Source organism: Lemur catta, chromosome 13 (assembly GCF_020740605.2).
Source record: "Lemur catta isolate mLemCat1 chromosome 13, mLemCat1.pri, whole genome shotgun sequence".
NCBI classification, from domain to species: Eukaryota; Metazoa; Chordata; class Mammalia; order Primates; family Lemuridae; genus Lemur; species Lemur catta.
The window spans coordinates 10,702,543-10,714,966 of NC_059140.1; the positions used below are offsets into that span (position 1 = coordinate 10,702,543).

The 12,424-nt window shown below is 44.5% G+C and overlaps 1 protein-coding gene across 1 annotated transcript; it reads right to left on the reverse strand.

Annotated features, from left to right (window-relative positions):
- Positions 1 to 421: 421 nt before the first annotated feature.
- LOC123649054 (zinc finger protein 736-like) lies at positions 422 to 5,254 on the reverse strand. The gene is made up of 3 exons (XM_045566983.1): positions 5,228 to 5,254; positions 1,030 to 1,156; positions 422 to 525 (listed from the first exon to the last, which is right to left on the reverse strand). The coding sequence occupies exons 1-3, from the start codon at positions 5,252 to 5,254 to the stop codon at positions 422 to 424; spliced, it is 258 nt and encodes an 85-aa protein (XP_045422939.1).
- Positions 5,255 to 12,424: the final 7,170 nt, after the last annotated feature.

Below are 12,424 nucleotides of genomic sequence, written 5' to 3' on the forward strand. Positions count from 1 at the left end.
AGAGGCTGAAGAGGGAGGATACCTTGAGCAGAGGAGTTTGATGTTGCAGTCAACTATTATCAGGCACTGGGCTCCACTTGGGACAACACAGCAAGACATTGTCTTAAACAATGGTTTAACATACAGTTCTTAAAAAATGTATAGATATTAAGATAACCCCAGAGTCACTAGTCCATCATAAGCTATGCAAAGACCATTGCCTCTCACTGTACTCTAAGAAATACCACTACAGGGGCAGTAGAGTTCTTAGAGGATTAAAGAGAATGGGACACAAGCTGTCCCTGTATGAGAGGAAGAGAAACATACTCAGGCTTCTCCAAAAGCATGTGTAATTGAACAGAGCTTCCCAAGCCACTTTTAAATCTTTGGCTTCTTTCTTGACGTTCGGACCTCTCGCCTGTGTTATCTGCTTCACTCAATCTCACCTACCTGGGTGTTTTGCTGTTGTGTCCTCTCTCTTCACATTCCAGGGCTCTTTTCTTTGCTCCAGACACTGGATCAAGTCTGGTTTAGAGGCAGCAAGACCTGTTTTAATGGAAATAATTCATATTACTCTTGCTGAGAATTCTTTAATTACTTATCTAGTACTGCCCTTAATAGAGAGAGCATTATAGAAGAGTCTAGACAATTATTTCTCAAAATATTGTTTCCTGCCTGTCTCTTTTGAATGAGAAGAAAATATTTCAAATTTACAACCCCTGAGCAGCACATCACATTACCAGCAAAGAAAAGGCAAGTGGTATAAATTGGATCCTAAGATGCAGGCAAAAATTTCTGTAGTCTGAATTCCTAGAGATACCAATAATCTAAAATGAAGGACACATATGAGCTCAAAAATGGGGAAAGCTTAAATCAAGATGAGACATCTAGAGATTTTCTATTCTACTCCACAAATTCTCCAAATTTTCTTTGAAAGCAGGGCTCTAAAACTCATTCATGTGATGTAGAAACTCCCAAGAAACAGTCTACAAAGGAAGAAAATGAAGCACATAGTGTAGAATAGAAATTGTGTATTGAAGTTTTCCTTACCCAGACAGACCAGGTTTCTGTAATTCTCTAACATCACATTCCTATACAAATTCCGCTGAGTACTGTCAAGGCATGCCCACTCTTCTGGAGAGAATTCTACAGCCACATCCCTGAATGTCAACTCTTCCTGAAAAAAATACATATTTATCAGTGTGGCTATGAGTGGAGTTCTAATTTGACTTCAGGAAAAATGAATGTACCAAGGACTGTTTTTGACGTATAAGTGACTATAATTATCCCACACAATTTTTCAAATAACACAGTGATATTATTGAAAATAGGTTTTAAGTCAAACAAAGGAGGATGCATACAACATAGGAACCACTGTATATATGATACTTATCTGGAGGATAATATATAAAATTAAGGGCATCAACACAGGTATATAAATTTGGGTGCTATATTTACATCCTATAGGATAAGTTGTCTGTATTTCTCATTATAGAGAGATATTGTGAGTTAGAAGGTATCTTCAAAATTTTAATGTGTATAACAATAAACCGGAGATCTTGCTAAAATGCAGATTTTGACTCAGGAGATCTGTGGCGAGATCTGAGTTTCTGCATTTCTAACAAGCCTACGAGTGAAGCCAATGCTTCAGACGCAGGGAGAATGTTTTGGAAATATCCACTAAGTCGTGGACTTTGGGCTTATCACAGTTCATCTGAACAGTAAACAAAGTTGAGAACCTTCATTATTCAAAGCAATCTATAAGTAAAGAAAAACTGGGAAGAAAGGGAAGATTCCAGATTAAACATGAAGGCATGTGCACATCACTCAGTAAATCTTCCCAATGCACTTATTAATGAAAATAATGTACTTTGTAATTGGGGAATCAGTGAGAGAGCACATTAACCAAGTAAATGAAATTAACAACAACTTTAATGGGACAAACTGGTATTAGGCACTATTCCACACAGGAGGATAAAACACCAATGCTGTCGTATTAGTGGCCCAAATCAAATAAGAGGTAATCAAGGAGAAACACCAGTTTTATACAAAGTTCAAACTACAGATATCTCCCATGTTCTCTAATATGTAACAGTGTATTTAAATAGTTATTTTTTAGCATCCAACAGACCAAGTGTCTGGTAATCTTTATCTTTTTCTGAATTTTCTGAGTTATCCTGGGCAATTAATGCCATTCTCTTTGTCCTTTTTCTTAATCTTACTCTGGATAGAGCTGACGGAGAATCCAAATGGAACCTCAAGAGTGCATGTTCCCCTTCGTCACTCACATCCAATGCCCTGACCCCATCCCCAGTAGGAATCTTGGACATCCACACTATTCTATATTGACCTGACACAAAAGGAACATTTTCAATATTATAGGTCATAAATTTATCATGAAATGTGGCCACAGCATGTAGGAATCTTGGATGCAGAGAAGGAGGAGAAGGCTCTGGTATATAGGGGAAAGGATTTTAACTAGCTCCTTGACTATCATAAGAAGACAGGGAAAAAAGTAGTTAAAACACACTCATTAGGCAGAAAGTTCAAACGTAAAGAAGTTTGCAAATTCTAACCATGTAACTTCTACAAGTCATTCCAGGAGGAATAGTGGGTACGGCCTTTTACCTGTGACAAACTTACTGGAGAGGCATCCATTTCTTCTTCTTCTCCTCCTGTGCTGGGATTTCTTTTCACGTGAGATTGTTTTGACAAATTAGAATTGCATCTTGAAACCATGCCCTGCAAGAAGTCAGCACAATATCTCCACCCGTTTCCACAATATCCACAGGCAGGAGGACCTTGAAGTACAGAAAAGGTGACACTCCCTGTCCCTTGTCAGAGGAAAGAATCACATATGATTAGCTCTTTCATGGAGATAAAAATGTAAGTTTCTCCCTTCCTCCCTCAGATGCCCTCCCCAACACACGTGCCAGCAATTTCTGTTACAGCAATGGGAATATCGGCCACACTGTCCTTCCCCCACTGAACTCAAACAGATAAAGCTCTGTGACCTCTCTGTCAAGCAAAGGCTGAACTCAGCTCTCAGAAATGTATCTCAGAGCCCTTGTGGTTGGCCCAAGCCTCACCTTAGAATCACGCGTGTTACTTAATTAAAACCACATGGATGCTCCACCCCAGATCAATAGACGGAGTCTGTGGGGAAGGAACAGGTGGTGGTAATTCCTCAAAGTGGCTATGCGAGCCTAATGAGAACACTGGCCTCTGAGGTACTTGGCTAAAAATCGCCTCTGAAGCTTCAATGTGCACATAAATCATGGTACTCTGGGTCCCTCTCTAAGAAATGTGAACGGCAGGTGTTGGAAGGGGCCATGAATTGGCTTTTGTTTAACGAGTCCCCTGTTAGTGTTGATGTTGCTCCGTTTAGACCCATTATCAGTAGCACTCAGCTGGAGACAGCAGGCACAGCACACACAGTGCCTTACACACAACCCGCTTATCACAACACAAATACTTTTGGTCCAAAGTGAAGACCACACATCACCATTCTGTAACATAGCATTCCCTGTTAGCTCTTTAAGTTTTACTGAGGCTAGAGAAGACAGCAATATCTGAATACATCTGCATTGGTAAAACAGCATGTGCACATACATTAATGCAGTGTTTATGGAGCAAGTACTATATGCTCACAAATATGGTACAGTGCACTGTGCAGGGTCCCTCACATTGTGTGAGGTAATCCTCCTAATACCCTAAAAGGTGGGCCCTAAGTGTCCCATAATTTCCAGCAAAATTTAGAAGTAGTGTCCAGTTTTCTATTTGTCTTCTTACACAGCTATAGGAGGTCACTTGACAAGGTCTAGAAAATTCTGGGCCCCCACTCCCAAAAGTCCCTTCAGGTTTATAAAATTCATGTTGATCTTTTACACAGCAGAAAATGTCTCCTGGCTCTTTTTGTTTATCTTCAGTCCAAAGTCTGGTCCTGTCTTGTCAGTCCCAGGTAGAAGCCAGGTGATGTGTGAAGATTCCAGATTTATCCAATGCACCCTATATTTGGGGGTGTTACAGTGAGGGAAGGAAAACAGAAGGAGAGATCCCCTATGGAGCCTGCTCTAATGCATCCTGAAGAACCTCAGGCCTCGGATTCAGAATTCAGAGCTGCAGACTCAGGTCTCTAGAAAGAGGTGGATTTAGTGGGACCCTCTGCCCATTTCCTGGCACTTGGGCAAGAAAAGGAGGCAGAAGTGGAGTTTATCAATCCAACTCCATGAACATTCACTGTTTGCTATTTGTGTTGGGACACCATAGTCTCTGAATCAGCTTCAGGTTTAGGATTTCAGGTGCATTGACAGACAGGCTGGAACTGCTGATGGCAACCTTGCCAGAGTGCTTTCCTAGGAATCTGGTCTAACTATGCTGTACATGAGACAGCAGACCCCAAATGGACTAGAGACCTTACTATGTGCAGGATTTGGGAGAGTCAGGCTCTGTGCTTAACCATTGTGTGTTAGGGGCTAGAAGCTGAAGAAGGAATATGGTGGACAAAACCCCTCTAGTGTGAAGTCTGGTGGGTACCTTTTATTTTTATGTTGCATTTTTTAGTTCTAGGAAGGATTGCGGAAAGAGGATTTCAAGTTAAATGTCCCCAGCCCAGAAAATCTGTCCACACTGTTCAAAAAGAAAAAATATTTTATTACTCAGTTAAACCAGAATGTGATTGGCATAATAGGCAATCCACTGATTCCAAAGAGACACAAAAAAGTCACTACTTTATATAACTAAGCAAATCCAAACTTTTACATATAAGTTCTCAACACAGATAATAGTTTTCAAACAAGAAGACTTGACAGCACTATTTATCTTACAGAGTATATACCTGAATTTGTTTGGTAATTAGGGAGAGCATCTGTGTTTGCTAATTGGTTTTATTCAATTAAAAATACACATGTCAAGTCTACATAACAGGAGGTAGTTTTGCAACTTAAAACTAGGTGTTAACTGATGTTAGGGTGCCACCTTCATATGGAAAGTGTGACATAGGGCACAATCAGCTTTGATATTTCATTTCAAAAGATGGCTCCCAGGTACAGAACAAAACATTGCTGATGGCATAAGTCTTTATTAGCTTTTACAAGTATTCACACACATTTCAAAGAGTCAAAAAAGAACTTATAATTAAATATTTTTGAATTAAATGTTTTATAAAAGTGTATGGGGGAAAAATATCTTTCCTTATTTTCAAGTTGAAAACTTAAGCCTCTTATTTCCACTTTGTATTTATACTTACAACAGGCAGATCCACGGATTTTGTCATGACTACGTGGGTGCCTGATTCAAGCACCTGAGTGTGGCCTTGGGTACACTGTGCACATGAAGGAGGGTTTGGTTTGTGGTGGGGATGCAGAAAGGGGCAGGTGCTGTCAAGGACTCATCTGCATGGGTGAGCAACAGTGCAAGGTGGGTGGAAGGCCTGGTGTGTTCTATGGACACTGGCCGAGGCAGGGCTCTTTTCTGGCTTATTCCTGTGTGCATGCAGGCAGATGAAATTAGGATCAAGTGGTCCAGAATCTTAGGTTAGTTAAAGGACCAGGTTGGTGCTACAGATTCAGGATCTGCGTGGGGATATGGCAGGGTGAGAATATGGAAGGGTGGGGATATGGCAGGGGTCCTCTAGGTACCTGTTTGAGTCACTGTTTTCAACAGTAACTCTAGGAGCAAAGAGGTGGTAATCTTCATTCCTGAAAGTAGAGCTTTGCTGTGAGTGTGGCGTGACTCATCTAGTCCTCTAGACACACGTGTGGGTGTTTGATGGAAAACTTTTGTAACGAACATGCTGGAGATGGAATTCCTGAGGATGGCAACCTCTCCAGTATGGTGACTCAGTCATTGCCTAGTGTGCCTGTACACAAATGGGCAGGAATTGCATGGTGATAGCAGAGTTTTGGCGGAGATTTGACCTCATAACTCCATCCCTCTGTGTCCTCAGTCCTCACTGACCCCAGGAGTAGATGTGGTATCATGGGACAATGTGTGGTTTGAGATGTGTGTGAGAGAACAGAAACTCCCTTCCCCAAGACACCTGGAGACTCCCTTCAGCTCAGGTCTTCCTGACCCACCCAGGGTGAGATTCTCAAGTGAGATGCCAGTTATCCTCAGCTCTGCCAGGTCACTCACTGCGGACACTTGGCCTCAGTGTCAGAAATCTGAGCACAACAAACAATTCCCCTTTCTTTTGATATATCTCCAGATGTTTCATTGGAAATTTTTACATCGTGAGCATAAAGGTGTCTTTACCAGAGCTTTGTTTGAAAATCAGCTAATGAGCAAGTGGAGCATGGTTTATAATGTGTGGTGGGGCCTTTCACACTGATGCCTTGATGCGTATGTGATGATACACAAAAGAAATTCTGATCCATGCTAAGTAATTAAGCAGATCATAACAGCACTGAGAGCAGATCCTCTTGTTGTTATTATACTGTGTGCTCTCTATGAATTGAGAACCACATAGCCACCTCTCCTTTAAGTACTTAGATTTCCCGCTCTGTAAAGTGCATTGTTTAAAGTAAATGTTTTTAGAAATAGTTTTTTCAAATATACTTTGAAGGCATTGGATCTCTCAAAATATTTTCTAAACTGGTTTACACTCAACCCACAACTGATTTTTAACATTTATGCTATAAACATTTTTTTGTAGTTAACTGTGTTCCAAAATTTTGTATGTAAATGTTTTCTATACGTGTTTAGCCAAAATGAGTTCCCATAATATGGCCACCATATGGGAGATTTCCAATGGGAAAAAACATCACAGAATTTATACAGAGCAGAGCCACCAGCTGACACTGAAAATCAAGCACTTCAAGGGAGAGGAAAATGTACAGAAATTTATGCTGAACAGGATGGCAAAATATACTAATACAGATTTAATAGACTATAGGGGAAGCCATGAATATTCAGGAACAGAGAAACATGAGCATGCACAATTAAGCTTTAGGTTACTTCATGGGTCCCATGCTCAGAAAGTGGCAGTTTTATCATGATTCAAGTGTGGAATTTTCAACGCTCTGATGTCAGCAGGTGAAGCAGCATACACAAATCAATCACTGTGCATTCTCTGTGGACTGTGGAGAACCACCTCAAGATTGTTGGCCTCTTGTCAGGAAGGAATGCTGGCCAGATGTTGTGCCAAAGTCAGAAAAAAAGGAGGAGCAGCATTAGGTGGTTGAGTGGAATCAGAAAGAGCTGCCTCTGTTTAACCTTGAGGAAAAAAAGATAATGGTGTTTAACAAGAGAGGGTATAGTGAGGCATGTCTGATCTCCCATCCTGTCATGGCTTGTCTATCAGGTTTAGGGTTTCCTTGGGTCTCTTTGGCCAAGAGGGGGTCCATTCAATTACTTGAGAGGCTTAGAATTTTATTTTTATTTCTCAAAGGAAAGAGAGATTGGACACATTCCCTCATGCACGCTTCATTTTGGAGTTTAGACCAGCACTAATGTTAGAAATTATAAAGGTGACAAAACAAGTTTTTTTTGATAATAAGCTACTAAATTACAAACAGGACCCAAGACCATGCAAGGCAAAGGTTAAGTCATGACTGCAGGCCATCAACACTTAGCAGATCATATTGAGTCTCTGTCATCCTCTATGATTAAGATAAAACTTAATCTTACAACATTCCTTTCTACTGATTGCAAAGCATGTATAAAACCAAACTAACCGAACCCCCTTGGCTGTAATTTTTCAAGAACTCTTGATATTGTGAAGTTTCGGGTAATGATCACTCACATTTGCCTCAGAATAAACCTGTCTCAATAATTTTACAGATTTTTTTTTCCATTAACATATCTATGTATCTGTGTGTATATATATATATATAGATAGATAGATAGATGTATATATATATATATATACGACTTCTCTATTATTTATCTATCTATGGGAAGGACATATGAAATATTAAAAAATGGGAGTGAAAAAACAGTCCATCTTGTGAGCAAAATAAATCAGCTCTGCTCCCTCTCCACCTAGGTAACAGGAGCCCTGCAGAGCTCTGAACATCTCTAAGGAGCCCAGCAGACAAAAGGAAATGTAAATTTTTTCACAGTACTAGACCTATGGACTAAAACTGCTTTTTACCATCTCTCTCACAGCCTGGAGAAGTTCCTGGATGACAGCATGGGAGACAATCTCTAGACATATCTTGAGGGCAAGGTCACTTTATCCCTAACACAAAGGGAAGGGATGCAGCAATTTCACAGAGCAGATTCCATTATCTGCTTGCAGTTAAGAAGAGAAGGAGGGATATACAGCAATCAGCAACAATCAACTATATTTTCGTTTCATCCCCATAAAAGCAGCAGTGAACCATTCGGCCCATCTGCTGGAATCTCCCTTCTCTTTCATTGGGATGCCAGGCCATCTTCCTGTTTCTTCTCCCCACCTCCTTTATTTCTCTCTCTCTCTCTCTCTCTCTCTCTCTCTCTCTCTCTCTCTCTCTCTCTCTCTCACTCTCTCTCTCTCTCTCTGTCTCTCCATTTATATATATATATACATATATATATCTATGATGTACATATATATATAATTTTCTCTGTCGTTCTAAAGGATTAGAAAACTTTTATATAGCTTAATGTCTGTGTGAGAAATCTTTCTCCAGCTGTGCAATTAGCACCTACTAGGTGTTCTGCCCTAACAATTGGTGGCCTGCCCAGGGTCTTTTCTCCAGTTCCACACAGTTAGAAGCCATTTTTTCTCCCCTGTGGCAGAATTGTCTCATCATCTCATTTTCCTACCTCTGGACGGAGAGATGCTTCAGTCTTGAAACTGCTCCCTCATCTGCAATTGCTAGTATATCCCCCTTGGTCCCTTCACATTATTAGGAATTGGGTGAGTCACTTGCTCTCTGGAAACTTTAGGAATGCTCTTATACATGAGGTGCAGGGTGGTAGCTTTGTGGTTTGGTCAAGGAAAAACCTGGTGCTGGTCTACCACTCGGGAGGGGGACATGGAGAGACGCTTCCTAACTACTCTTTCCTGGGGGGGACAATGCCCCCATTAAGTCTTCACCCAGTCCCAGCTACGCCAGGCTATGGGGAAGACTTCAGGGTCACAATCTGAGTTGGAGTCTGGGGAGGCCTGTCTGCTGGGCAGATTGTTAGGTTTTGGTCTGACGTCAGATTCTTTGGGACACCTGATGTCTGATCAGACCTTATTGTCATCCGAGCTGGCGACATCCTCTCAGATTTTTGGCACATCTGTCCATCCCTCAAACATCCTTTTCTTTCTCCTAGTTGCCAACATGGGCAACATTAGGTCAGAACTTTGGGTCTCATTGACACCACTCTCACACCCCATCCCAAATGTTCAGTGAACTAAATGACCAGGACATTTGGCCCGAGAATGGATCTCTTCATTACTGCTCTGCTACTCGATATTCTCTCACTGATGGCTGGTGAAGTCCTCCACTTTCCAGCTTTCTCCAATCTTGCTCGTCTCTCTGGTCTTCACTCTGCCTGCCTCGTGTTACTTCTTACCCCTGCCTCTCTCTCACTGACCTCACTTTCTAGATGATGTTTCTCTTTAGGAACCCCTGCTCCTCCTTCCTCTTCTCAGTCTCCATTTCTCCCACCTGGCCCCAGCTGCTCTGGCTGGCCATCCCAGGACTCCCTCGCCTGAACACCAGTCCCCTTTCTGGGAGGCTGCAGGGTCAGAAGGCATTGCAAGTCAGGTGCCCAAATGGATGAAGCCAGGATGAAATGCCAGCCGTTTTCATTCCTGAAATCATTCTCCTCTTTACTAATCTAGATCCTGACAGTAAGAAGGCACAATGCACCCTGGCAATGTATTCCACCTCCCAGTCAGCCCCAATATTCAGTGTTACCTCTAAAAACTTGAAAAGCGGCCTCAGACTCCACAAGCAGAACTTTCAACCTGGCCTTTAAGGTCTTTGAGAGCCTGGATGGGGAGAGGTGAAGAAAAGAGAGAGTGGGACTGACAACAGTCCCCAAAACAGAAAAAAGCTTTTCAAATAGTGGCTGCCCCTGTAAAGGAGTTTTTCCAGAGACAGTTACTCAAAAAGCCCCCAGGCATGAAGACAACAAGGCCACACCCTTCTATGGGAGCCCAGATGCACCCAGAACGCTCAATTTCTGTTCTTTTTACTATTACACTTTTAACTGTTGCTCTCCCAGGATCCTCTCTAAAGAATGCCGCATCAGCTAACCTGGTGACAAAATGCTGTCTCCGCCACACATCTCTGGCAGTGTCTCCTGCTCAGGTATTTTCACTCCATTTTATAAAAGTAAACTAAGTAACCTTAAAGTGAGGGACCTCTCCTTTTGAAGTGATGGTGATGACAGCCCCGCGTCACTGAGATGCTGCCTTTCCAAGATAAAAGTCCAGATTCTTGTGAAAGTCTCCACTTGGGGTACCCTCAATTCAGTATGGGTGTGTCTCACCTGGGGAGCTGATCTTGGACCACCCAGTGTGGGACCAATTAAAAGCCCAGCCTTAGCAGGCAGCCGGGTGCTGGAGAGACCTGAATTCAAGCTGCACAAAATACTTTCAGCTTGCAGGATCCTGTCTCCACTGCATACTGCAAATCCGATCCCCTTTGAGTTCATTGACTCCCTGACTGTCACATCCCTCTAGAGGGGCTCAGGATCGAGAGGTCGGTGAGGCTGCTTGTCCCCGAGCCCTCTTCTCACACCATGACTGTCACAGCCTTGCACCCTTGTGAGGTTCCACGGCAATTCTGTGAGGCAGCCGGGCTCGGGCTTGCCCTCATTTCACAGAAGATACAAGTGGTTCTTGGCCATAACTGGACCTGCAGTGTGAGCAGCCCAGGCCCAGGCCCCTGCCCAGTGCACCAGGCCAGGACTAGAATGGTGGAGCCAGCACCATCGGACACAGGGCAGAAGCTAAAGGAGAGTCCAGAGCCTGAAAATCCACTCCTCTACCTGGCCCGTGTTGCAGATTCACACTCACCTGAAGCGTCCGCCTAACTACACACCCAGGAATGTAGAGCTCTGGAAGCTCCCCTGTCCTTGTCCCGTTCCCTGGCCCTGTCCCCTGGTAGAGTGAGGAGAGGGTGAGTTCTCTGCTGCTGCAGCTCATCGAGGAGGGCCTGGTCTCGTCTCGGTTCTCTAAACCAGCTTATACCAATCGCTCCACACAAGGTGCACTTTAGAGCTTCCCGGTGTTATGTCCTCTCCCCAGGGCCCAGCACCCCACACCAACCTGGACAAGTAGGTCACCTGTCTGCTGGGGAGGTGGCTGCATGCACATATCCACCACCAGCAGCCCGAGGACCGCACTTCTAACTGTGGCTGGCCATCCCCTCTCTGTGGCAGCACATCCTGGGCCATCTCAGCCATCTACCTCTGCAACTAGGGGTCACCTTTACCCCCTATAGTCCAGGGGCTCTACCAGCCCTCTTAGGGACAGCACTGTCTCAGTACCCCGGGGTGGCTGATGTCTAGTAAAACTTACAAGCTGCACTTGCACTGGAGACAGCCTCCTCCTGGCCCAGACTCCCACTGGCTTCTACTTAAGCTCCCATGCTACAGCCTTATCCCACAGCTGGTTCCGAAGCACCAAAGAGGCTGGACAGATCAAAGCTAACTCCTAGGATGAGTCTGCTCTTCAGTTGGAAAGCAAAGTAGCTAAGACTGTGGGAACCTGGTGGCCAAGAGGACCCTGGCCCAAACAAGCAAGGAAATAAAAGATTCAGGTGGGGGACCCCACCCCAGGCTACCCTCCCCAGGCAGCCCTATTCCCAGGGTCCTCTCCTGGACATCTGTCCCAGACACCCGTCCCAAGAGCCCTGGCAGGAGTAGGGAGAGCTTAGGGTGTGGCTCTAGGAGGTACCCACAGGGACCCCAGCAGAAGCCCCTTCCCACAGTCTCACCCTGGTGGTATGAGGATGCCCAACGTTAACAATGGGTGGAGCCTCTGCACGTGGACACTGCGGGAGGCTACCCTACTCTGAGCCCTCCAGGCTGGTGTCCCGAGATTCCCAGAAGCCAGACTGTGGGCAACAGGTCCAGGCCCTAGCCTCAGCGTCCAGGGTCTCCTGCCTCACTGCCAAACCCTACTCTTGGCTGCCTCCATCGCCCCCACCACCACCCCATTCTCACCTTCCAGCCATGGGACCATCCTTGCCCACTGGCCAAGCTCCATGCTCCCCAGGTGTCTGTGCATCCTGATGCCCCCTCTGGTCTGCCAGGGAACACTGGGCTGGGAGGGGGAGGGGCAGGAGGAAGAAGGGGAGGGGCGAGATCCAGAAGAGGGAGTGAGGAGCCATAATGAGCTCCCTAAGTCTAGCCCAGGACAGCGGTGGGGTGCCACTGAGGAAGTGCCATCCCTGCTCTGGCTACCTGGGGTCACCGTCACGTCTGAGCAGAGGGGACAAAGTGGGGCCAAGAAGTCTGTCCTGGGGTTCTCCTGGGTGCAGGCCCAACTCTCCCAGGCTTATCTATAAACGGG